Raw genomic sequence first — 23113 nt, forward strand, 5'->3', positions numbered from 1 at the left:
TCACAAAAGAAAGAAGAGAGAAGAAAGAAAGAAAGAAAGAAAGAAAGAAAGAAAGAAAGAAAGAAAGAAAGAAAGAAAGAAAGAAAGAAGAAAAGAGAGAGAGAGAGAGAGTAAGGAAGGAAGGAAGGAAGGAAGGAAGGAAGGAAGGAAGGAAGGAAGGAAGGAAGGGCATATGAAACAAAAATAAAATATTCAAACTTTAAAAAGAATAAAGGAAATCAGTCTCTTGAAACAGGTTCTTTTTAGGAAGGGTTTAGGATAACAAGGGTGACACAGGCTAAAAGTGGCCAATGTGTGAAGCTAGAACAATGGAACTTGTTAGAATGGTACGGGAGACAGGTCCTGTGGTTCATGCTCATAATCATAGCTACTCAAGAGGCTGAAATCTGAGGATCACAGTTTGAAGCCAGCCCAGGCAGTCTATGAGAATCTTAATCTCCAATAAATTACTCAGAAAAACCCAGAACTGGTGCTGAGCAATAAAAACTCAGGGACAGTGCCCAGATCCTGAGTTTAAGCTCCAGGACAAACAAAAATAAATAAATAAAAAGAACACACACACACACACACACACACACACACACACACACACACACATCATTGTATTGGGAAGGGGAAAAGTAGGGAAGGGAGAATAATGAAGGGATATTGATTGGATATATGTCATATTTCCATTGTGAACATTTTACCATGGGTAATTTTATTTATTTTTTACCTTCTAATACTTTTACAAGGGCTTGCACTTTAATGTGCCCCTTTATGTATTATGAATCTTGATGGGAAAAAGCCCATCTGTCACTTTCTTCTTTTACCGACACCTTACCCCACCAGTCACAGCAGTTCCTACTTCCTTTTTTGCATACATATATTAAGTATAATGCCCGTATTCATCCACTCTTCCTTTTTCCATTTATTCATCCCTTCTTACTAGCCCTTCTCCAATTAAAAACACATATGAGCTTCGTGATTATAAGAATAAAAAGAAAATACATCACAATAAAACCCTCCAACAGAAGTAGTATATGCTAATTTTAAAAATCCATTTCTTGGGCCGGGAGTTTGGCTTAGTAGTAGAGTGCTTGCCTAACATACACGAAGACCCGGGTTCGATTTCTCGGTACCACATACATAGCAAAAAGCCAGAAGTGGTGCTGTGGCTCACGTGGTAGAGCTCTAGCCTTGAGAAAAACCAGGGACAGTGCTCAGGCCCTGAGCCCAAGCCCAGGACTGGCAAAAAAAAAAAATCCATTTCTTCTTATTACACTACTCAAATTGACATTCAGTGGTAAGAAGAAAGAAAAATGACAGCATTTATCTGGTTCTTTTCTGATTTTCTGTGTTTCTTATTTCAACTGCGTGATTTCTTCTCTTGCTCACAGAAGACCAACTCCCGGAACTTTTCATTTGTTGACTATCCTTGGAAGGGAACTCCGTGAAAAATACCTTGAATGCCTCTGCCAGCGGGCTGGAAGTGAACCATTTGGAACAAGATCCTGCTCATTCTTTGACCACAGTCTTTTTTATTTTTCTAATGAAATAATATGGAGGCATGATAGATTAGGAAAAATGAGATCTAGAGAAAGCAAGTCATAAGCAAGGTGTTTAAAAACATATCAGCGCTATCTATGACAAGGAGAAGCATTTCTTATTTGCAGAATTAGCATCTGTTTTGTGGCAAGATGGCTTCTTTCCTGGGAGGCACATCCTAATAGCCAGGAACTCAGAAAGTGATGAAAATCAAAGATAAAATACCTATCTTGCATAAGTTTCAAGGCAGACCCTGTCCCCTTTGCTTTTATTGTATAAATACCTGATGCCAAGAATTCTGTGTTTCCTTTTGAGAGCACCCACACTGTGCTGGAGGGTGCCTCTGACTTTCTGCTTGTCTCTCTCTGCTTTTTGCCTGCCTTCCTGCTTGCCTTTAGCCAATAACTCTCTGCTGAGTTTTCTTACCATTAGAAATCCTCATTCTGTGATTGAATCCAAGGACCCTAAGTGACGAGTCCCTACTTTCAGAGTAAAACTTCACAAACCCTCACTTGCTTGGATCCAGTGACAAGAGCTTTAGTGGCATTTGCTGATTTTGATCCAATTTAAGGGTCATAAATTTCCATTGTTTTTTTTTAAACCCTGAGAGAACAACTTACATGAGAGAATAACTTACATGAGCTTATTTACATTAGCTTAGATTTGCAGAGACTTTTTTTTTCTTTTGCCAGTTCTGGGGCTTGAACTCTGGCCTGGGCACAGTTCCTGAGCTCTACAGCTCATACCGCCCTACCCTTGAGCCAAGCCTCACTTTCTGTTTCCTGTGCTTAATTGGAGATGAAAGTCTCACAGTTTTGTATTATCTGGGCTGGCTTTGAACCATGCTCCTCAGATCTCAGCCTCCTGAGTAGTTAGGATTACAGGCATGAGCCACCACACTCGGCTTGCAGTGACATTTTTTAATCCTTAGTCTTGGCTCAGTTGATTCTCTGTACAAAATGAGGTAGAACAACAGGGTGCAGGATAGCAGCAGGAAATAAGAGAAGAGGAACGGGTCTAACCTTACAAGACATGACCTATTTCCAGTCAGGCTCTCCTAACATCTTCACCAGCGCCAAAGAGGATGTCACATGAGCCTGGTGAGCGCAGTGAAATCTTCATGGAACTCCAGCTGTCAAAAGCTCAGGTCCATCTTAAAGACAACCATCGCCAAGATCTCATTTCTTGGTGAGGTCTATTCTATTCTGATTGTCTTTCTTTGTGAGAGTTGTTGTAACATTTTCATCAGTTTATTATCCTAACGAATGAGTGATCATTTTGAAGCTGTTGGTTGGTTGTTTCTATTTTGTCTTTGTTTTGTTGTTGGTACTGCAGTAGCTTTGCTCATTCAGTTTCATGAAACTCTGGGTCTAGGTGTTTTTCCTTACCTTTTTTGTTCAAAGATGGTTTTCTACCTCTTTAGCCACACCACCACCTCTACTCTCTTGCTGTTAAGTGGAGAAAAGAGTCTCTCAATCTTTTCTGGCTGGGCTGGCTTTGAACTGCAATCTTCATATCTCATCTCACGAGCTAAGATTAGAGGTATGAGCTACCAGCACCTGGCTTGTTTTCTTTTGTGCATTCTGGTGTTCTTCTTCTTTTTTTAATTTTAATTTTTTAATGTTTTGTTTGTGCCAGTCCTTTATTCAACTAAAAAGACTCCAAAATAACTGGCTTCTTGCTCCAAGTCAATCAAACTTTCATTAGTTACAGAGACGAAAATCTTGTCATATTCCTTAAGTTCAAATATTCCCCCTTGATAGATTGAATAGAGTCCATATTCAGACTCCTTGGCCCAGCAACTATTTCTAGCACTCTTCATCAGCAAGATCGGTTCGGGGTAGCTTGTGTTCTTGTAAATATATTGAATCATCTGTTTGGCTTTCTTTCCCTGCTCTTCTGTAGAACCTGTCTTGTAAGTTCCTTCAGGTTCCTGAAATCGGAAGTATATTTGGGAATAGATGTAATAAAGGCCCGTTTTGTGGATGATCAGCTCTCCGTTCCTCAAGTGTAAATTGCTTAGGAAGGAATGCCCCTTTCTTGATGACTCCCACGACTGTATCTTCTGTCCCAAGATCATGTTATTACTGGACCCTGCATGAGGATTAGAGAGGAATTTAACAGGGAGAATTCAGATCAAGGCAAAAGCATTGGGTTCCCTGGCAAGCTGTGGGAAGTCTATATTTTTGATGAGTTTGCCAAGCATTTCAATCTAATACAAGACTTCTTGCTCCTTCTGTCTCCTGGGGATGATGGAATCTACTTGTGCAGAAATTGAGGGGCTCCTGGGTCATCAGGACCTACAAGAGGTCCCTAGAGAACCTACACTGCACCTCCAATTGATGTCACCCTGGCCCTACTCATCTCTGAATGGCAACAGGGGCACAGCCCCACTAGAGGGCAGCTTTTGCTCCTGGACAAAGCTCCAATCCTGAACATCCCATTTCTTCCCTTCCTGTGTTGACAACTACAAATGCAAACTTCAGAAAGAAACCCAAACAACAGCACCTTGTTTTCTAAAAGTCAAAGCCCAGGCCTTCTCACTATTTCTTTAGGACTTTTGGTTTTTTTTTTCCCTCGGCCTTTCTCAGCTTTTCAGTCTAAGATGCCATCCAGCCAGAAGGTATTCACAATTCTAAATAAAAAAGGACAGGAAGTACAGCTGTGGCTCAAAGGGTTAGAACAGTAGCTTTGAGTTTAAGTGCTCAGGGATAGCACCCAGGCCCTGAGTTCAAGCCCTGTGACCTCAAGAAAGAGAGACAGAGAGAGAGACAGAGAGAGAGACAGAGAGAGAGACAGAGAGAGAGAGAGAGAGAGAGACAGAGAGAGAGACAGAGACAGAGACAGAGAGAGAGACAGAGAGAGAGACAGAGAGACAGAGAGAGAGACAGAGAGAGAGACAGAGAGAAAGAGAGAGAAAAGAAAGAAAGAAAGAAAATGAAGGAAGGTAGAAAGACAGAAAGAAAGAAAGGAAAAGGAAAGAAAGAAAAGGATTGAGGAACCCAAAGTTAAAGATCCTTGGTTTCTTCACATTATAGCTCCCAAAATATCTGGATGAAAAAGAGCCCTATGGAAAATACGATTTGTTTTTTTTTTTACTTAAGTCTTCCTGTCTGTGATTGGTGCAAAACTAAACTTTTCAAGCACTTCAAACTATTCTCAAGTTGGTGATGAATAACAAGCAGTAGTACTGGTATAATTATCTCACTTGTGGGAAGATGGGAAGAGTATGCTAATGGTTTCTAAAATGTGAGTTCAGAAGACATAGTTCCCAGTAGTAGCAATGTTTGAGAAGTAATGTACTCACTCTCTTACTAACGTGATTGCAAACCCTCTACACAGCACCCTGACAATAAAATATTTTTTTTAAAGAAGGCAAGTTCCCCAAAAATGAACTCACCAAAAAGAACCTTTTCACATAAAACTGATGTCTGAAATTTCCTCAACTTGGGGAAAAACCCTTAGCACAATAAAGGTTTACCACCAAAACAAAACAACAACAACAAAAACAAAAACAGAATTAGAGGTATGGCTCAAGAGATAGAGTTCCAACATTGAGGAAATTAGGAGGCCCTGAGTTCAAATCCTAGTACAGGCAGAAGAATAAATAGCTAAGCAAATAAAGCTGTATACTGAGTACTTAACGCAGACAATTTGATTGCACTGGTCATCTTCAATTTTATGAGTTAAGGATTGTCTCTGAATGTAAAGAATCTGAAGTTGGCTTTCTTAAATCCACTTTACACATACATTTAAGTGAAATGGAGCTAAATTCCAACTGGAGTATTTACAGTGCCAGACTATAGGCTGTATCACAATGTTGTATTCATAGCTGGCTCTCTAGGCAATCATTAGACCTGACACAGTCAATATGTCGTGGGAAACTGACCTTTCTGGAAGTGAAATGTTTTGTAAGTCAAATGTTTCCTGTGGTTGAAATTTATATAACCTCCATTAGGAGCTCCAGAGTGTCACACTGAAAGAATGAACATAGAAAGTGGTGGAGTCCAGATAGAGAGACAGACAGGCAGACAGACAGACAGACAAAGAAGGAAAGACAGTAGAGAGGCAGTGAGAAGACAGAGTGGAAGACACAGCAAAAGAGAAAGGGAAGACAGACAGACAGAGATGGGAGGGTGGGAGGGAGGGAAGGAGGAAGCCAGGAAAGAAGGATGGAATGAAAGAAGGATGAAAGAAGAGTGAGCTCAAATAGAGCTGAGTCTGCGAACTTCAATGACAAAATTCTATCACTTTGAGACCTTTTTTACCATTGCATTTCCTATGCCACTTCTGTGTAACTTTTGCATCTGAAAGCAACCAATCATTTTACAGAGCTGCACAAGGAGTCGTTGGTAACTGCACACATATTTCAGATAAAAGTTAAAAAAACTATTTCACAAACTTCTTCCACTTGGTCTTTTGTCCGACCTGTCTTTCTCGGGGCTGAGGGTGAAGCCCAGGCCTTCTGTGCTATCTCCCTCTCCACCCCAGCCCATGTGAGGTGACTGTGTGTCTTACAGGGAATTGCAGGTGTGTTGCTCCTTCGGAGAGTCCCCGTGAGGTGAGCCGCCACTCTCTGAGGTCCTCGTTCTCGTGGTAGGGAGGGAAAACTTGATTGCTTTTCTGAAAGAGAAACCACAGAAATCACAGCACTTGTCAAACTCATTCTTGAATATGGTACCGTTCCCGGCACCTTCCAGAGTCACTTCTATAAGTGCCACATAACAACCCATATTTTGGTACAATAATCAATCTGATTTAATTTATGTCTAATTTGAAAAATATTTTTGGTAGAAAAAAATGACTGTAACATGGATTATAAATTATCAGCATCATAGAGGTAAGGTCCAAACAGAGTAGCACAAAGTGAAGATTCTGAACACTTTCAAAGACAAGAAAGAGGAGGGGCTAGGAGCATGGCGTAGTGGTAGAGTGCTTGCCTAGCATGCACAAAGTCCTGGGTTTGATTCCTCAGTACCACAAACACAGAAAAGGCCAGAAGTGGTGCTGTGGCTCAAGTGGTAGAGCACTACCTTGAGAAAGTCCAAGGGACAGTACACAGGCCCTGAGTTCAAGCCCCAGGACTAGCAGAAAACCAAAACCAAAACCAAACAAGCAGGGAAGGAAGGAAAGAAGGAAGGAAGGAAGGAAGAAAGGAAGGAGACAGGAAAGAAGGAAGGAAAAAACAAACTGTAGGTTTGTAATAATCCTGTTAAGTGGTTCAAAGTATGCAAATAACCAAGTACTGGCAACTTTCTACTTTACATATATTTAGAGCAGGGCACCAATGACTCTGCCTATAACCTTAACTACACAGGAGGCTGAGGATTGTAGTTCAAATCAAACCCAAGCAAGAAAGTCCATAGACTCTTATCTCCAACTAACTCGCAGAAAAGCTGGGAGTGGAGCTGTGGCTTAAAAGCAAGAGTTCTAGTCCTGAGCATGAAAGCCTAGGAAGAGTTTCCAGGACACACACACACTCAAAGTTATATTTAGAAAAAAATAGTAATACCAATTTTGTGGCATCTCCACTATCTTGCAAGCTATGGATCCACGATAAATCATTGTCCATAAACACTATAACGTGCCACAGTCATCCAACCTCTCCGCATTCCCACAAAAAGAACAAGAATTGGCATGCTGCGCATGGAAGTTAGTGTATGAGTATATAAGTTGCTTACAACAGAGGGCAATAAACAAGTGGCTCAAGTGATAGAATGATAACTTTGAGCAAGAATCTCTCACGACAGTGCCCAGGCTCTGAGTTCAAGCTCCAAGACCAGCACCAAAAAAAAAAAGTAGTTAGCTCAAACTTCCTTAGGGTGTTTACATTGATGGTTTTTTTTCCTATGAAAACTTTTTATTAACACTGAGTGTACACATCATATTTCAAATGTGATGTTCTACGAACAGGTATTCAAGAAAAAACTCTATATGCAATCACTGACACATCAAGTTAAGAACATAATTAAAATTAAGCTAAATCTTTTATATCATAGATATATATATCAATCTATATAATAATATATGTCTATAGAATATATATTCTATCATAAGCCTATGTGTCTATATGATATGTTTATATCTCCAAATGCATGTCAATGATCTGACTATTGAGTCATTGCTCTTGTGCTGCTTAGATCTAATATCCACATATCAAGGAGACCATGCCCCTTCTGTTCCTGTGGTCTTGGCTTATCTCCCTCAACCTGATTTGCTCTAGTTCCATCCCCTTCCCAGTGAATGCCATCATTTTACCTTGTCTGGTGGTTATATAGAACTCCATTGTATATAACACATTGGTTGTTAAGATGAAATTATATTCATACATTGAGTAAATATTAACAAGAAGGCATTTCTCTATGCCATACAGGGCTACATAGAGTAACCATTGAATTTACAGTGTTTTATGGAAGATGAGAAATCAGAAGTAAAAATCTATCTCTAAGAAGTAGAAATCAGAGGTGATAGGTTCACAGAAGAGGAAGAGATTCCTGTGTGATAGGGAGCGGAGTTCAGGGAGAGTTTATGGAAGAGGATATGCTAAGGCCCTTGCAGTCATGTGCAGCAAATGACCTGAAATGCCCACAATACCTTGGCTGAACACCTTCTAGGGATGAGAGAAAGATTATAAACAACTACATGGCAAGACACCCTCTGAGGTGCAAGAATAAGTGTACAAGTAGAGGAAGGAAGGTGGGCTTAGATAGAAGAAAGACATTCCCACACAGCCAAAGCAGAGGCCAGAGGCAGGAGGCACAGTGCAGGCTTGGGCGGGGCCTTAAAGGATTCAGTTCTAGACCCAAGGAGAAGCCAATGCAAAAGAGTTCTATGTTAGTCTAGAGACTCATAGAACATGGAAGGATGTGCTGTTCGAGAAAGCAAACAGTTCATGCTCCGCTTTAAGCCAGTTTATTATGTGGTAGGATGGCTTAGTGACTAGAGGGCAAGAGGGCCGTTCGTTGGCAGAGGTGGAATAGTTAGGCTAACAGGTGATTCTAATTGGTCAGGATCAGCGCAGTAGGCCTTCATTTAGGCTGAAAGCACAAGGGAGCAGAACGAAGTGAGAAATTTTTATTGAAGAAGAATAAATGGAGAATGAGAAATCTCTTCCACCAATCTGGTGTTACTTACAGAGATTTCATTTTAGCGAAAACACTCATCAGTTTCATTGCTCTACTTCCAAATTCCTGGAATCTTTCTTAGTTTGAGAATTACTACTCCAGCCTTGGCTAAAGTTGCTTGACTAAAACAACAACTCTTCTTCCCATTTGTGCTTCCCAGCCATTCGTGCTTATAACTACATGTTCAGTTCATTTACTCAGTTATCAGTTTGTTAGTATTTTTTGGTACTAATCCTAGAGCATGAACTCAGGGTCTGGGAACTGTCCCTTAGCTTTCTGTTTGAAGCTAGCATTCTACCACTTGAGCCATAGCTCCACTTCTGGCTTTTTTGTGATTAATTGGAGATTAGAGGCTCACAGACTTTCTTGCCCAGGTTGGCTTTGAACTCACTTAGATCTCAGACTCCTGAGTAGGTAGGATTATAGTTGTGAGCCACCAGTACCTGACACAACTAATTTTTTGAGTGCTTTATATATTCTGGATATTAATCCTTTCTCACATGAAGAGCTAGAAAATACTTTTTGCCATTCTGTAGGCTACTTGGTTTTCATTTTTTTTACACTGTAGGCTTCTCCCCCTTTCTTTTTCTTTTTTTTGTTGCCATGCAGAAGTATATAAATTTGGTGCAATTTCACTTGTCAATTATTGCTATCACTCTTAAGCTACTGGATTCCAAAAGTATTTTTTGTTGTTGAGATATATTTTTTCCCTCAGTAGTTTCAAAGTCCTTACACTAAAGGTCTCTGACCCTATTTGATTGACTTTTGTACAAGATGAAAGACAGAGACATAGTTTCAGTCTTCTATATGTGGATATCCAGTTCTCCAGGTCTATTTTTAGAAGATGTTGCCACTGGTTATTTCTTCATGAATTTGCACGTTATCCTTTTGCAGGGTCTATGCTAGTTTTCTTTGAGTTATTCCATTACTAATATACATGCTTCCCAAAGCAAGTGCATTGTAAATTTACAATTGCAAATTGTTCCGAGGGGTAGTAATGTACATGGTACCAGAGATATGGCAGGGAGACATGTAGCCAATTTAACATCAGTCTCAAAATACTCAGCTTGCCAGGTTGATATGAATTATTCCGCTTTCAATCTTGACTGTTAAATTATTAGTGACTACCTTATCTCTAATCCTAAGATTTTATTTTTAAATACTCAATACCTGAATCTATTTTGCATTTGAAATCATTGGTATTATGGATAAGTTTTGGTAATCAAAGTTCTAATGCTTTTCTCAGTTACTGGGATGAATAAATAAGAATACTATTCTAACACTAAGAAGAGTATGTCTGTCTGCTATAGACCATGGATCTGGCAGGCCTTATCAGAAGCAATCAGTCTGGCATTCTGATTACAGCTTTATCTTTGGGAAAATGATTGGATTCCCAGACTAAGTCTCATGCTTCATATTTAATGGAAGTATCCACATAAGGAGGAGACTTCGAACAAAAATCTTTCTTCTCTGCAAGTGTACTGGTTTGAAAAAATGCAAAGAAGTAGCAAGTGTAATTTAGTATCCTAATCCATGTAATGTTTTATTTATCCCCAAATTATGTATTAGAAATCGTTTGGCTAGGCCTTGTGGCTCATGCCTCTAATACTTAATACTCTCCAGGGTGAAATATGAGGAACATGATTCAAAGCCAGCCCAGACAGACAAGTAGAGAGACTCTTATCTCCAATTAACCAGCAAAACAGCTGGAAATGGAGAAGGGGCTCAAGTGGTAGAACGCCATCCTTGAGTGAAAAAGCTAAGGTTCCTCAGTTCAAGCACCAGTATTAACATAAAGAAAAAGAAAGAACAGAAAAAGAACCTTGTGACACAGCATTAATTACATGGATCATCATTATTTGAGACAATCTTTTCTTATGCACTTTGGACTGGCTTTGAACTCATTGTTTAAGCCAGGCTAACCTTAAACTTCTCCCAATTCTCTCATCTCAGCCTCCCAAGTGCTGAGAGTATAGATGTGCATCCCTATTGCCAGCTCGCTGTGCACTGTTAAGTAGTTGGTTGTATGGAATGTAAATTGTATCTCATCAACACACACACACACACACACACACACACACACAACAGAGAGGAGAGAATGAATCAGAACATACTAGGCTTGAGGCAAATTTTCTATCTTGGCTGATCTACAATCTAGTGCATATACAGGTAAAATAATACATAAATATAAAAGGAGAGATGAAGGGGCCTGGTAGAAATAACAGGATATAGGAGAATTTACTTAAGAAGGCTACTGTGAAGATGTGATGAGCCATGAGGAAAGAGCCAGGAACAAGAAGCAAAATGGACAGTTCTTGCAGCCAATTCTGACAAATGTAGTGAAGCTAAATGAGGCTAAGAGAGCACTGCTGACTACAGACAGGAAGCTGGGTATAAGTGGGGACCACAGGATGAGGTCAAGGTGGGTGGAGAGTTGATTGTGGAAGGGACAACAGAGCAACAGGTTTCTGAGTAAAGTGGCAGAGAAATAGAAAAATTTGAGGGAACCTTAATTACTGTCATGTTTACTGAACTGATTTACATGAATCTTTTTTTTTTCCTTCTTTTGATGCCAGTACTAGGACTTAGACTCAAGGTCTCATACTCTTAAATAACCTTTTCTATGTAAGACTGGCATTCTACCACTTGAGCCATACCTTTACTTCCAGTTTTTTGCTAATAAATTGGAGGGTTTTTTTTTAAGCCCATAGACTTCTCTGCCAAGGCTGCTTTCAAACTCTGATCTTCAGATCTCAGCCTTCTGAGTAGCTAGGATTATAAGCATGAGCCATCAGCACCCATACTAAACTGGCTTCTTTATAATACATTAGAAATGGAAAATAAGTAAATGAAGAAAATGAAGTAAAAGAAAAAAAATCATATGGGGAAAATGAGTTCTGACCCTAGATGGGCCATAGATTTGATTCTGAACTTCCATACAAAGGACGCAGACTCAGTTAGTGGCTTGAGAAAGTGAGTGGCAAAGCCCAGATGTCTGGATGGGAGCAGAGAGGAGGAGAACAGAAAACTAGCACCATGCTCCAAAATCAATGGTAGCAAATTAAGATAATAACAAAAAAGTACTACCTTGAATTGTAGGAGTGGTTTCCTCAAGAGTTCTCAAAACCATCTGTAAACAGTATGGAATAAGCTTGTTAATACATGTTTTACTTACAACAGCATACCCACAGCTCTTCTTGCTGAAGTCTAACAGGATATTTCCATAAAGATGGTGATCTTGAAAGTCTTAAACTGTCCAACATATGGTTTTTACCAGGAGAGGGGAAATAAGGTGAAGACTGAGAGAGCCTCCCTTCATCACTGAGTCAAGACTTGGTCCTCTGTCTTGGAAAGTTCTGCCTCTGAATGAAGTCTTTGGAAAGTCACAACGCAGAACAGGAGGAAGGGGACATCTCTCTCAAGTCTCCTCACATCCCCCAGGGTGCCGTGTGGCTGAGAGACAGGGCAGCCAAATGCACTCACTGTTGGGGGACTTGTGCACATGCGTGCATGTGTGTGCCCCTGTACAGTTGTGGAGAGGGAAGAATACAGTGTAACAGCTTGCAACCCCACACAACCATTAGGAAGTAAGGCACTTCCTCGACCGTATGACACCCACAGACATCACAGCCCATCAAGGTGTGTCCTGGGAAGTGGATAGCACTGTCTACTGGGAACACGACTGAGGCATGTGTAATAGAAACTTTCTACCTCCCCCTAGTGCTGTCTCACAGCTTTATCCAACGGGGACAAAGGCAAAAGGGAAAACCAATAAGAAAGAAGAAAGTGAGGGCTTGCAATCAGGGTACAGAACCAGATTTAAGTCATTCACAGCTCCTGTCATTTCCAAAGCCTTAGGACACCACCAACTTGCTAATTTTCCCAACACTTGCTAATTTTTTGCCAAGCTGAAGCTTTCTGCTTCAACTCTGACAGCTCTGGAGGAGGGGAATGAAGTGAAGAGAAGGAATATTTCTCTCTCTGTGTCTCTCTCTGTCTCTGTCTCTCTGTCTGTCTCTCTGTCTCTGTCTGTTTCTCTCTCCTCCCCGCCCTCGCTCTTTCATTCCTCTAAATTTGAGACAAGAAGGGAGGGAGGGAGGGAGGAAGAAAGGAAGGAAAAAAGGAGGGAGGGAAGGGACAGAAGGAGGGAGGAAAGGAAGGGAAAGAGGGAAGGTAGAAGGTAAAAAGGAACAAGCAAAGGAAGAGGGAGGAAGAAGGAAAGAAAGGAAGGAGGGAAAGATTTGGGAATTAAGGAGGAGAGGAAGGGCCAAATGAGAGAATACAAGCTCTGAGATGTAGATATTAGCTCTGAGAGACTGCTCAAGATACTTAACTGACCAGAATTTCAGTTTCTTTTTTACTTAAGTGCTGGGGTGTGGCTCAGGGGCAAAGCAGTTGCCTAGCAAGTGCAGTGTCCTGGGTTAGATCACCAGTCCCAGAAAGGAAAAGACACTCAAAAAAGTACAATTAAAAATATCTCCATAGAACATATTTTGACCAATGTCACCCTTTCAAACCTCCTCAGCCGTCCCCCCACCCCTTCCCTCACTTTTCTTAATTTTGTAGAATATCCATTGAATTCTTGACTGCATTCTTCTCCTCTTCTCCTCTTTATTCATTTCCTTGTTTCCCCTTGACCCCACCCTTCCCCTTTCGAGGACACCCCCTCCCCGGTGTTTATTTTTTTCGAGGACACCCCCTCCCCGGTGTTTATTTTTCTGTGTCTTCATGCACCTTGCTTCTTGGTTTCTCAAGGCTTCAGGCCTAGTTATGAAGCTGGTGGATTGTCCTGCCTGCCTCCACCTCACTTTGGGGACTTCCAGATTCTGTGTCAAAACTTCCACCCTCTGGCCTTTTCTGCCTCTCTGGAGTCCCAGCCACAGTTGCTTCTGTATATGTGGGCAGTGGGTGGACATTCCCCACCCCCACTTCCAGGGTGGTGAGGGATCAAGTGAGTTTCCAGGATGAATTAGTAAATAGAAACATGATTTCATTTCTTGTGGAAATAACCTCACAGGACACATCTGAGCTCTGCTCCACAGGTCAGGTGCAAACTGAGCAAAAAACTGACCATCAGAACCACATCTGCTTCCTCCCTGGGAGAAAGGAGTTCCCCTGTGTGTCCACACACCAGTGGTGGGATTTCTCAATTTATACAGAATGACCTTTGTGGGGAAATAAAAGGCAATGACTTTTCAACATTATCTTACAAAGAAGGCAGCAGTCACAAGCCGCTTTGATTTGATTTGACCTAAAAGTAACATTACATGACCACAATCAGTAAAAAATCAAATGCCATGTTTTGAGCAGAGATCCGGTTTTAATAACTTCCATAGATACTTTTTTGTGTGGATGCAGGTACTGGGGCTGGAACTCAGCTTCACACTTAGCTTTTTTCATTCAAGGTTGATGCTCTACCAGTTAAGCCAGACCTCCAATTCTGGCTTTTTGCTGGTCACGTGAAGGTAAAAGTCTCTTGAACTTTTCTGCCCAGGCTAGCTTCAGACTGCCCCCTCAAATCTCAGCCTGATTTGCCTTATAATTTGTCACTTAATGACTGAATTTCCCAAAGTCTCTCATTGTCCTTTTTTTCTTTCCCTTTTCATTTCTATGTGTACAAAAATAAACTTTCATTTACTTTCAGAGATCAAGGAAGAATAGAACACCAGCTTGTCCCCTTTTGTCTTCTAAGTGCAAGTGAAAGTGACAACTGTCCTTTTTTACTAAGACTCCTTGAACACATTACCCTGTTTCCTCAGCATAAAGTAAAAAGCTTGGATTGGAGTGGGTTAACCATCTGAGGTATAAGTCTAGACTCTAGATCAGGATTACTTGCATGATTATGAAATCTGAGAGACTTGCTTAAATGCTCTGGACCTCCTTCTCCTTACTTACAAATGCAAAGTCTACACTTGATATCATATTCCTCTGGCCCAATACGTACACCGCTGGTGAGACAACTTACCTTTCTAACCAGGTCCTCCAGTTGCTGCTTCACCAGCCGGCACGGGCTGTTCATTGTTCCTTTATCGCCAAAGCCCCAAGGGTCAGCTTCCTCTAAGAAGCAAGCAGTGATGCTTTTGGAATAATTGTCCTGTATCTGTGGGAAAGAAGGCAGCAACATGATGCCCACATACTTTTCCTTCCTTCCTTCCTTCCTTCCTTCCTTCCTTCCTTCCTTCCTTCCTTCCTTCCTTCCTTTTCTTGTGCCAGTTCTGGGATTTGAACAAAGGGATTTCACTCTCTCTTGGCTTTTTTGCTCAAGGCTGGTGCTCTACCACTTGAGCCACAGCTTCATTTCCAGCTTTGTGCTAGTCTTACAGACTTTCCTTCCCAGGCTGGCTCTGAACTGCAGTCCTCAGATCTCAGTAGCTAGCATTACAGGTGTGAGTTACCAGTACCCGACCATTCTCTCCTTACACAAGTAGAAGGGAAACCAGCAGAAAGGAAGCAGAGAATCAGACCCAGTTTTGTTAGCATGGATCAATTCATGCTGTGAATGTGAATAGCAATCCCACCTTTCACCCACTGATTACAAGAAAACAAGCAACTGGATGGGAAGGCTGTAGCTGTGGGCCAGGCATGCCAGGGGACAGTGGCCTCTCCTGCTCTGGCTTTCACCAGCTCCCTGTCCCTCTTGCTGTCCTCTTCTGTCTGTGAGCTGCCTGCAGGGATGTCTGAGATCCCTTCCAACTCTAACAAGTGTGAATCTATCTCACTCTAAAGCTAAAACACACCTAAATATATGAAGGCAGTGGAGACAGCTTAAATTCTACCACCTTCTATATAATCTGTGCAAGCTTTTGCAGCAGAGGTGATGTTCTGGTGTGTGTGTGTGTACTGGAGTTTGAACTCAGGGCTTGGATGTTGTCCCTTATCTCTTGTTGCTCGAAGACAGAGCTCTATAACTTGAGCTGCAGCCCTACTCCTGACATTTTACTGGTTATGTAGAGATAAAAGCCTCTCAGGCTTTCCTGCTCAAGCTGCTTTTGAACCCCAATCCTGAGTTGAAGGATTACAGGTGTGAGCTACCAGCACCCAGCCGAACGTTCTGTTTCTTAATCTACCCTCTGGCAGCTGAGTAGGTTCTAGCAATGGATGTGCTTTCTCTTCTTCTGAGGGCGACAGCATCTTGACAGGCTGCCCCTGACACTGGGCATGTTCTCAACAATTAGTTGCCCAAACTCCCTAGGAACTTGCCTGCCAGAAACTTTCCCCACCATTTGTATGTTTTTCACCTGTTAGAAAGTAAGCATTTGTAATAGCTCCGTCTCTGCCGACAAGATCCTAACTCCCCCTCTTCTGCCCCAAACACATATTCAACACACCTTAACAAGGGTAGGACTCCTTTTTTTTCTACCAAGGGAAATTTGGATATTGACAATGTTATTCTCTGGCTATATAAAATGGACAGTACAGGTCCACAGGCTCTCAGGCAGTCATGGAGAAACAGACAAGAAACGCTTTGCTGGAACAGTGGCTCACACTTGTAATCCTAGCTACTAGAAGGCTAAGATCTAAGGGTGGAGGTTCAAAGCCAACCTGGATAGCAAAGACTATGAGACTCTTATCTCCAATTAGCCATGGAAAATCCACTGGTGGAGAAATGCCTCAAGTAGTTGAGTCCCAGCCTTGAGAGTAAAAGTTAATGGACAATGCCCAGGCTCTGAGTTGAAGCCTTAGTACCAGCACAGCATACACACAGAGACTCTTGCTTCTCTCTCATCATGTACCAGATGATGTCATGGGTCTTACACAACCCTCAGACTGCACATTCTCCACCCCTGAGCCATTCAGAACATGTCAGGACTCGAGTAGATGAAGTTCTCATGGGCTAGCTTCCTGTTTTCATTTCCTAAAAACAAGTGTTGAATATGTAGTATTTTCCTAAATAAATAAATAAAAATAAATGGTTTGAGTGTCTTTATCTAGGGTAAGTAACTTTTTAAAAAAATATTCTTTGAGTAGAAGGTAGTGCAGAACTAGAAAGACAGGTCACATTTCACTATGACCTAAAACTTTCTATAGAAAAACAATCATGCTGAAGCTTCATTCTTTATGAAACAAGGTACAGCCTTTTACAAGGCAGAGCTTTGTACCTTAGCCATCTACCTGCTTAGCCATGTGCCTTGAATTTCTGATTGAACACAAAATACACACTCCACTTAATGAATTCCTTCTGCAAGGCCCCGCTTAGACATTCATTGACTTAAAACAGCAGCAACAACAAACCCTAACCTTTCTTCCTTAGCTAAAGGACAAGAGTAGGATGCTTTCCTTGTCTGTGTACTTGGGAATGGCTCCAGAGTTGAGCACTGATTAGCAAAGGAGTGAGGCAGTGCCATCGCCTCCATCCATCCCAAGAATTTTTGTGGTGGTCTCAATTATATCTCCAATTTACACAGGAGCCAAAAAGTCTTCCCGAAAAAGAAATTCAGTCACATGAAGTTCAGACTTCTGGAGAGTACATCTAGGAAAGTGGGAGGCAGGGGTGTCAGAGAAGAGAAGGAGGCTTGGAATGAGCCAGAAAATACAAGATCATTCCAGAAAGACCCAGTCCACCCAGCATGAAGATGTTCTGTCAGACTCTCGTTTCGTGAAAGCACAAAAGCAAGCACACACACACACACACACACACACACACACACACACGCACATCTCTGACTTGTGATACACAAAGAAGGGAAGGAAAAAAAATTACCTTTTCACCAGGCACACTGGCTTACACTTGTAATCCTAGCTACTCAGGAGGCTGAGATCTGAGGATCAAGGTTCAAAGCCAGCCCGGGCACAAAAGGACCTGAGACTCTTATCTCCAATTAACCTCTGGAAAACAGGAAGTAGGGCTTGACTCAAATGTAGGGCAGTAGCCTTGAGCTGAAGAGCTCAGAGACAGCGCCCAGGCCGAGTTCAAGCTCCTTCCCCCCCTACCCCCCGTGCCCCGCAGGCTCCCCTACACAAATTACCTTTTTCCTTTTCAGCAGTGGGAAGAAGCTAGGACACAAGTTTGAGGATCTGGAAACCTGAAGCTATGAGCAGGAGCAAACAGAACTGAGGCTGAGTATGGCGGGGTGGGAGGTGAGAGGCATGTCTATAATTTCAGCCTTTGGCAGGAGGACCTAAACAAACAAAACGCTGAGGTCAGGAAGCACCGGGAGGTAGCAGTGTCCTGTGTCCTCGCAACAGTCAGCCTGGAAGAGTCCCAGCCACTGGCTCTTAACTGGATTCCCTTCGGGGATTTTCTAGTATTATATTTCCAGAAACAAAGAGGTGGACGAATGACCTTGCTGAGAGGCTGGGTAATTATAATTTGAAATTTAATGAGACTGAGGCATACCTCAGTGGCAGAACTTCAAAATAAACAGGTCCACTGAGCATGGAGACTTTAAGACTGCCCAGGTAGCCAGAAAAACAGAAAATAAAAAATACTTTTCTGAAAGTGAAAATAACCCTTTCTCAGCTATCCAAAACCAAAAGTACAAATTTGAAAGCAGACAAAACAAACAAACAAAGACAAACAGAAAAGCTCATCTGCTTGTGTGCTAGCAGCTCATGCCTGTAATCTTTGCTACCCAGGAGGCTGAGACATTACAATCCGAGTGCAGAGCCAGTCGAGGCAGCCAAATCTGAGAAACTTTTAGCTCAACACAAAAGTCATAACTAGAATCAGGGCTCCAGTGGCACCAGAGTCAGGGCACCCGCCTTGGGCAAGAAACCCAAGCAAAAGCCAGGTGCCAGTGATTCACACCTGAAATCTGAAGATCTTAAAGCCAGCCTGGGCAAGAAAGTCCATGAGACTAATCTCCAAATAAGCACCAGAAAACAGAAGTGGTGCTGTGACACAAAGTGGTAGAGCGCTAGCCTTGAGCTGAAGAGCTCAAGAACAAGGGCCAGAGTTCAAGCCCCATGACCAGCAAGAAGGAAGGAAAGAAGGAAAGAAGGAAGGAAGGAAGGAGGGAGGGAAGGAAGGAAGGAAGGAAGGAAGGAAGGAAGGAAAGAAGGAAGGAAGGAAGGAAGCCAAGCAAGAATGTGAAGCTCTGAGTTCAAGTCTCAGTATTGGTATAAAGAAAAGGAGAAATTTCAACCTCTGGCTAATCTCTCTTATTTATGTGGTTAAGCTCACACTGTGATCAGATCAGGTTAAGATCCGATGTGTGTCTTTTCAGACATTTTTTATCTATTAATATTCATTTCTGAGCCAAAGAAACCCAAAGAGGGGCCTCAGCACAGCTGCATATCCACCACCCATCCTGGTTTTTGCATTATGATATTTGGTAATTTCTTTAGCGGACTTTGGCCAATGCTGGCATCTGAATGTGTGACAAGTGGCATGCTGAGATTTATTCCAACAATATATACTGATGATTAAGTGGATGTCTCTCCCTCTGCATCCTTTCCACATCCTTCCTCTCCCATGCTGCCATAGGCAAAGTCTGCTCTGTAGCTCACCAATGTGAGGGCGGGGAAGGCCTGACAGCTCTCTGGTGCCTGTTCTGGAGCTGCAGACCCTTGCTTTCCATGGCGACTGCACCAATGTGCGTTTCCATGGTGACCACACTTCTCTACCTGGCAGCTCTCTAGACCAGGACTAGCCCTTAGCGAGGTGCTTGCTCTCAGCAGGGTAGACTCTAGCACAGATTTTGAGATGACAGCTTAATCATTCTCTTCTACCAAAACATTAGTTTCTGACCAATGTTTTTTTTTGGGGGGGGGGGAGGGCAGTGCCAGTACTAGGGCTTGAACTCATGGCCTAAATACCTGGATACTGTCCCTTTCCTCTTTTGCTGGTGCTCTGCCACTTGAACCATAGCTCTACTTCTGACTTGTTGCTGGTTAATTGGAGAGAAAAGTCTCATGGGCTTTCCCACTCTGGCGGGAAAACCCAATGTCAGCACACATACATAGCAATCAGGCTAACTTGTGCAAATTGATGGAGAGACTTGTGGAAAGATAAGTGGCCTCTCTCTGCTTCTGCTACAGCATTGACAAGGGTTGGGACTCCAGTCTCTTCTGTGGACTTAGGATAAAGCATGTGATTCTACTTGTTTGGTTTTTTTTCATTGGAAATACACCAACTCTTCTAAACACACCCAACAAAGGGAGCTTGCCTTATAGGCCAGCTAATTACAATCACAATCTTTTTTAATTAAATAGAATCTACATTTGTTTCCAAAGGAAAAATGACCTTTGAATTGGAACAATCAAATTCACAAGGGTGCACTCAGCCTGCATTTCCCTAACAGATGATTGGCACTCTGATTTTTGTGGGGGGATGGGCAGTACTGGGGTTTGAATTCAGGGCCTTTGGCTCTTAGCTTTTTCCCTTAAGTCTAGAGCTCTACTGCTTGAACCACAACCATCATGTCTGGCTTTTTGGTGGCTAATTGGACATGAGAGGCTCAGGGACTGGCTGGTTCCAGATGTGGTCCTCAGATCTCAGCCTCCTGAGCAGCTGGGATGACAGTCATAGGGGCCACAACACTCAGCTAATGACAAGAAACTCTTGTTCCTAGTATTTATACCTGCATTTATAGCTGAACCGTTTCTGAGAAAAGTAGAACTTTGATTCACTATCATTTCTCTAGGGACTGTACAGAACTTGTAAATAGCTCAAATATCAACTTTATTACAGGTATTTATGACAGTGGATGGCACACCTACACAATAACTGTAGACCTAGGAGAAGTTACATAATTAGCCCTTTGCATTCATTCTCTTGTCAATCCAGAACTATCTCAGCAATAAAACCAAAACACACATAAAAGGGCTAAACTCTATAACGTTCAGGTGCAAAGGGTAAAGAAACATGACATTTCAAGTTTGAATCTGATCTCAGCTTAACGGCTAGATTGGAAAACTCAGCTTGTGAGTGTGAAGTTCTTTCTTCTACTTATTTAAAAATATTTAAGCGAATCTCAGGTGGACTTGTGGCTCAAGTGAAAGAACTCCAGCCTAACAAGTAGAAGCCCTAAGTAAGCCTACTGCCTGGTATTTAGCCCAGTGATTGGACAAAGAGAGTAGTGTGCGCGCACGCATGTGTGTGTGTGTGTGTGTGTGTGTGTGTGTGTGTGTGTGTGTGTGAAATAGAGTATAAAGAAAAATGGAATTATAGCATTTGCAGGAAAATGGATGGAACTGGAGATTTTCATGTTAAGTGAGATAAACTGAACTCAGAAAGATAAATACTGCATAATTTTCCTCATATGCAGAATCTATACTTACAATAACTATAGTACTGGAAAAAAGAATCTGCTTGGAAGAGGGGCACCAGCAAGTGGGGAGAGGGTGAAAGGAGAGTGCAGGGAGTGAATATTTATTACAGAATGACATTGTGTATACTATATGAAAATTCAAATATGTGAAGTCCACTGAAAACTCAAGAGAAAAACAGAGGGAAGAGGGTTTAAGAACTATTAGTATCAGTGAGTGAGTTTGATCAAAGTGCATTGCATACATATTGTAAATATCACAAAGAAGCCTTCATACAATAAAGTTTTTTTTTTCTAAAAATCACCAGGCTTGTGACTATCACCAATGGCTCCTGCATGTAATCCTAGCTACTCAGGACAGAAAAGTCCGTGAGACTCCATCTCAAAAATAACTAACAAGGGGGCCGGGAGTTTAGCCTCATGGTAGAGTGCTTGCCTAGCAGGCATGAAGACCCGGGTTCAATTCCTCAGTCCCACATACATAGAAAAAAAAGCCAGAAATGGTGCTGAGGCTCAAGTGGTAGAGCGCTAGCCTTGAGAAAGTCCAAGGACAGTGCTCAGGCCCTGAGCTCAAGCCTGGGACTGGCAAGGAAAAAAAAAAACAAACTAACAAGAAACAGGACTAGAGGCAGGGCTCAAGCCAAGCAAGCTGGAGACTTTGCGTTCAAACCCCAGTACCAGAGGACAAATCAAACAAACCAACCAACCAAAAACCCTTAAGCAAAAAAGAGCACAACTCAGACAGCACTCACCAACTGTGCCATTTTGAACACTGCCAGTTACAGATTCTGTGCAAGACAAAAAGCCACAAGCACAATCCCCTTGAGCTGGCCCAAGTCCTGGGGTCTAACCATAGATCCACAGCAAAACTTTCAGAGAAGAGCAGACTGAGAACAGAGGAAAGGGAGATGACCCTGTCAGAGCCACATTGTACTGACCTCCTTGAGCTCACGGTTGAAGTATATGTATGTCACAGCCACAGAGAAGGCCTGCAGGATGACCTGAAAGAGGACTATGACGACCAGTAGTGACCCAAACATCTGCCTGAGGCTGGGGTCTGCCGAGGGCCGCAGGAATGCCATGATCCTGTCTGCGAGTCCTGCCAGATGAGACCTGCCTGGGCTGGACCCCAGCAAGTCACTGTGCAGGGTAAGGTTCTCTTTAGTTTCTCTATGATGAGGAAATGATCAGCACATGTACACACACACACACACACACACACACACACACACACACACACACACACACACACACACGCCTTTACAGAAAAACGAAACCAGTAGTCTAGTGGTCCCACCCCTAATGGCTGCACTCCAGTACTTAGTTACACAAGAAGTGGAGCAGATAAACACACCTCTAAGCAATAGTCACATTAAGTTCAACCAGCTTCCTCCTGCACTGCAGAGATCCCAGCCAATGTCAGACAAGACAGATAGGATGCTGTCTTTCTTCCCCCCACCAGTTTCCAATTTCTAAGGTGCAGGAATGGCTGCATTTGCTTTTTTTTTTTTTTTGCTTTTTTTTTTTATATGGCTTATGTTTACATCATATTTTAAATGACAAGTTTAACAAACAATTGTTCAAGGAGGAAATCTCTGATTACATTCTCTGGGACTTAGTCTTTAGAACTTAATCAAAATTAGGCTAACGGTTTGTATGTCATAGAAACATATCAGTTTATGAAATAAAACATTTTGATTATAGAGTCATTGGTTTTTTTGTCTATATAGTTATGTTTGTATTTCCATTACCATGTCTGCATTTGCTTTTTAAAGCCTCCCCCACCCTCTGCCCAGCAAGCCAGAACTAGATAGTACTTGGAATTTTACAGCATTCCTGGATCTTCCATTTGCTCTTATGAGATTTTCTAAAAAGATTTAGGTGGTTTACTTACTATTTGGCAAAAAGACATATGATATCTATTATTCACTGTTGATAAGTCATTAAATATGACAGGACTTAAGGGAAATTTAAATCAACACACACACACAAACACACACACACACACACACACACACACACACACACACACACACAATTGTTTCTCAATCCTGGCTGACTTGGGAATCCTCTGGAAAAGGCTTTAAAAACTTCAGTGTCTGGATTATCCCTATCATCTATACACTCCAGCATTTGGAGAGTAGTAGACAGACACTGGTATTTTGTCAGAAGTTCACTATGGGAAATCAACTGGGATATGCATTGCCAATGATAAAAATATGTGATGGAACATGATGCAGCCATTAAAAAACA

General features: G+C 42.0%; 1 protein-coding gene and 1 non-coding gene across 2 annotated transcripts; both read right to left on the reverse strand.

The window, feature by feature from the left end:
- Nucleotides 1-2276: 2276 nt before the first annotated feature.
- On the reverse strand, nucleotides 2277-21995 carry Tnfsf10 (TNF superfamily member 10). Its single transcript, XM_090338771.1, has 5 exons — nucleotides 21799-21995; nucleotides 14617-14751; nucleotides 11739-11781; nucleotides 6046-6150; nucleotides 2277-3621 (listed from the first exon to the last, which is right to left on the reverse strand). The coding sequence occupies exons 1-5, from the start codon at nucleotides 21940-21942 to the stop codon at nucleotides 3170-3172; spliced, it is 879 nt and encodes a 292-aa protein (XP_090194897.1). The 5' UTR covers nucleotides 21943-21995; the 3' UTR covers nucleotides 2277-3169.
- LOC150068546 (U6 spliceosomal RNA) lies at nucleotides 9501-9604 on the reverse strand. Its single transcript, XR_016538481.1, has one exon. It is a non-coding gene; the product is annotated as a U6 spliceosomal RNA (small nuclear RNA).
- Nucleotides 21996-23113: the final 1118 nt, after the last annotated feature.

The sequence above is a fragment of the Megascapheus bottae genome, chromosome 1 (assembly GCF_031878675.1).
Source record: "Megascapheus bottae isolate mThoBot1 chromosome 1, mThoBot2.hap1, whole genome shotgun sequence".
NCBI classification, from domain to species: domain Eukaryota; kingdom Metazoa; phylum Chordata; class Mammalia; order Rodentia; family Geomyidae; genus Megascapheus; species Megascapheus bottae.

Bases quoted from the DNA above. Each gene is read 5' to 3' on its own strand.
- Tnfsf10 (XM_090338771.1), bottom strand. From the start codon at position 21,942: ATGGCATTCCTGCGGCCCTCGGCAGACCCCAGCCTCAGGCAGATGTTT. The intron at 6,151-11,738 runs GTAGTACTTTTT...TTTCTCTTTCAG, and splicing joins AACCACTCCTACAATTCAAG to AAAAGCAATCAAGTTTTCCC. The intron at 3,622-6,045 runs GTAAGACACACA...ATCCTCATGCAG, and splicing joins CAACACACCTGCAATTCCCT to GGTCCAGTAATAACATGATC.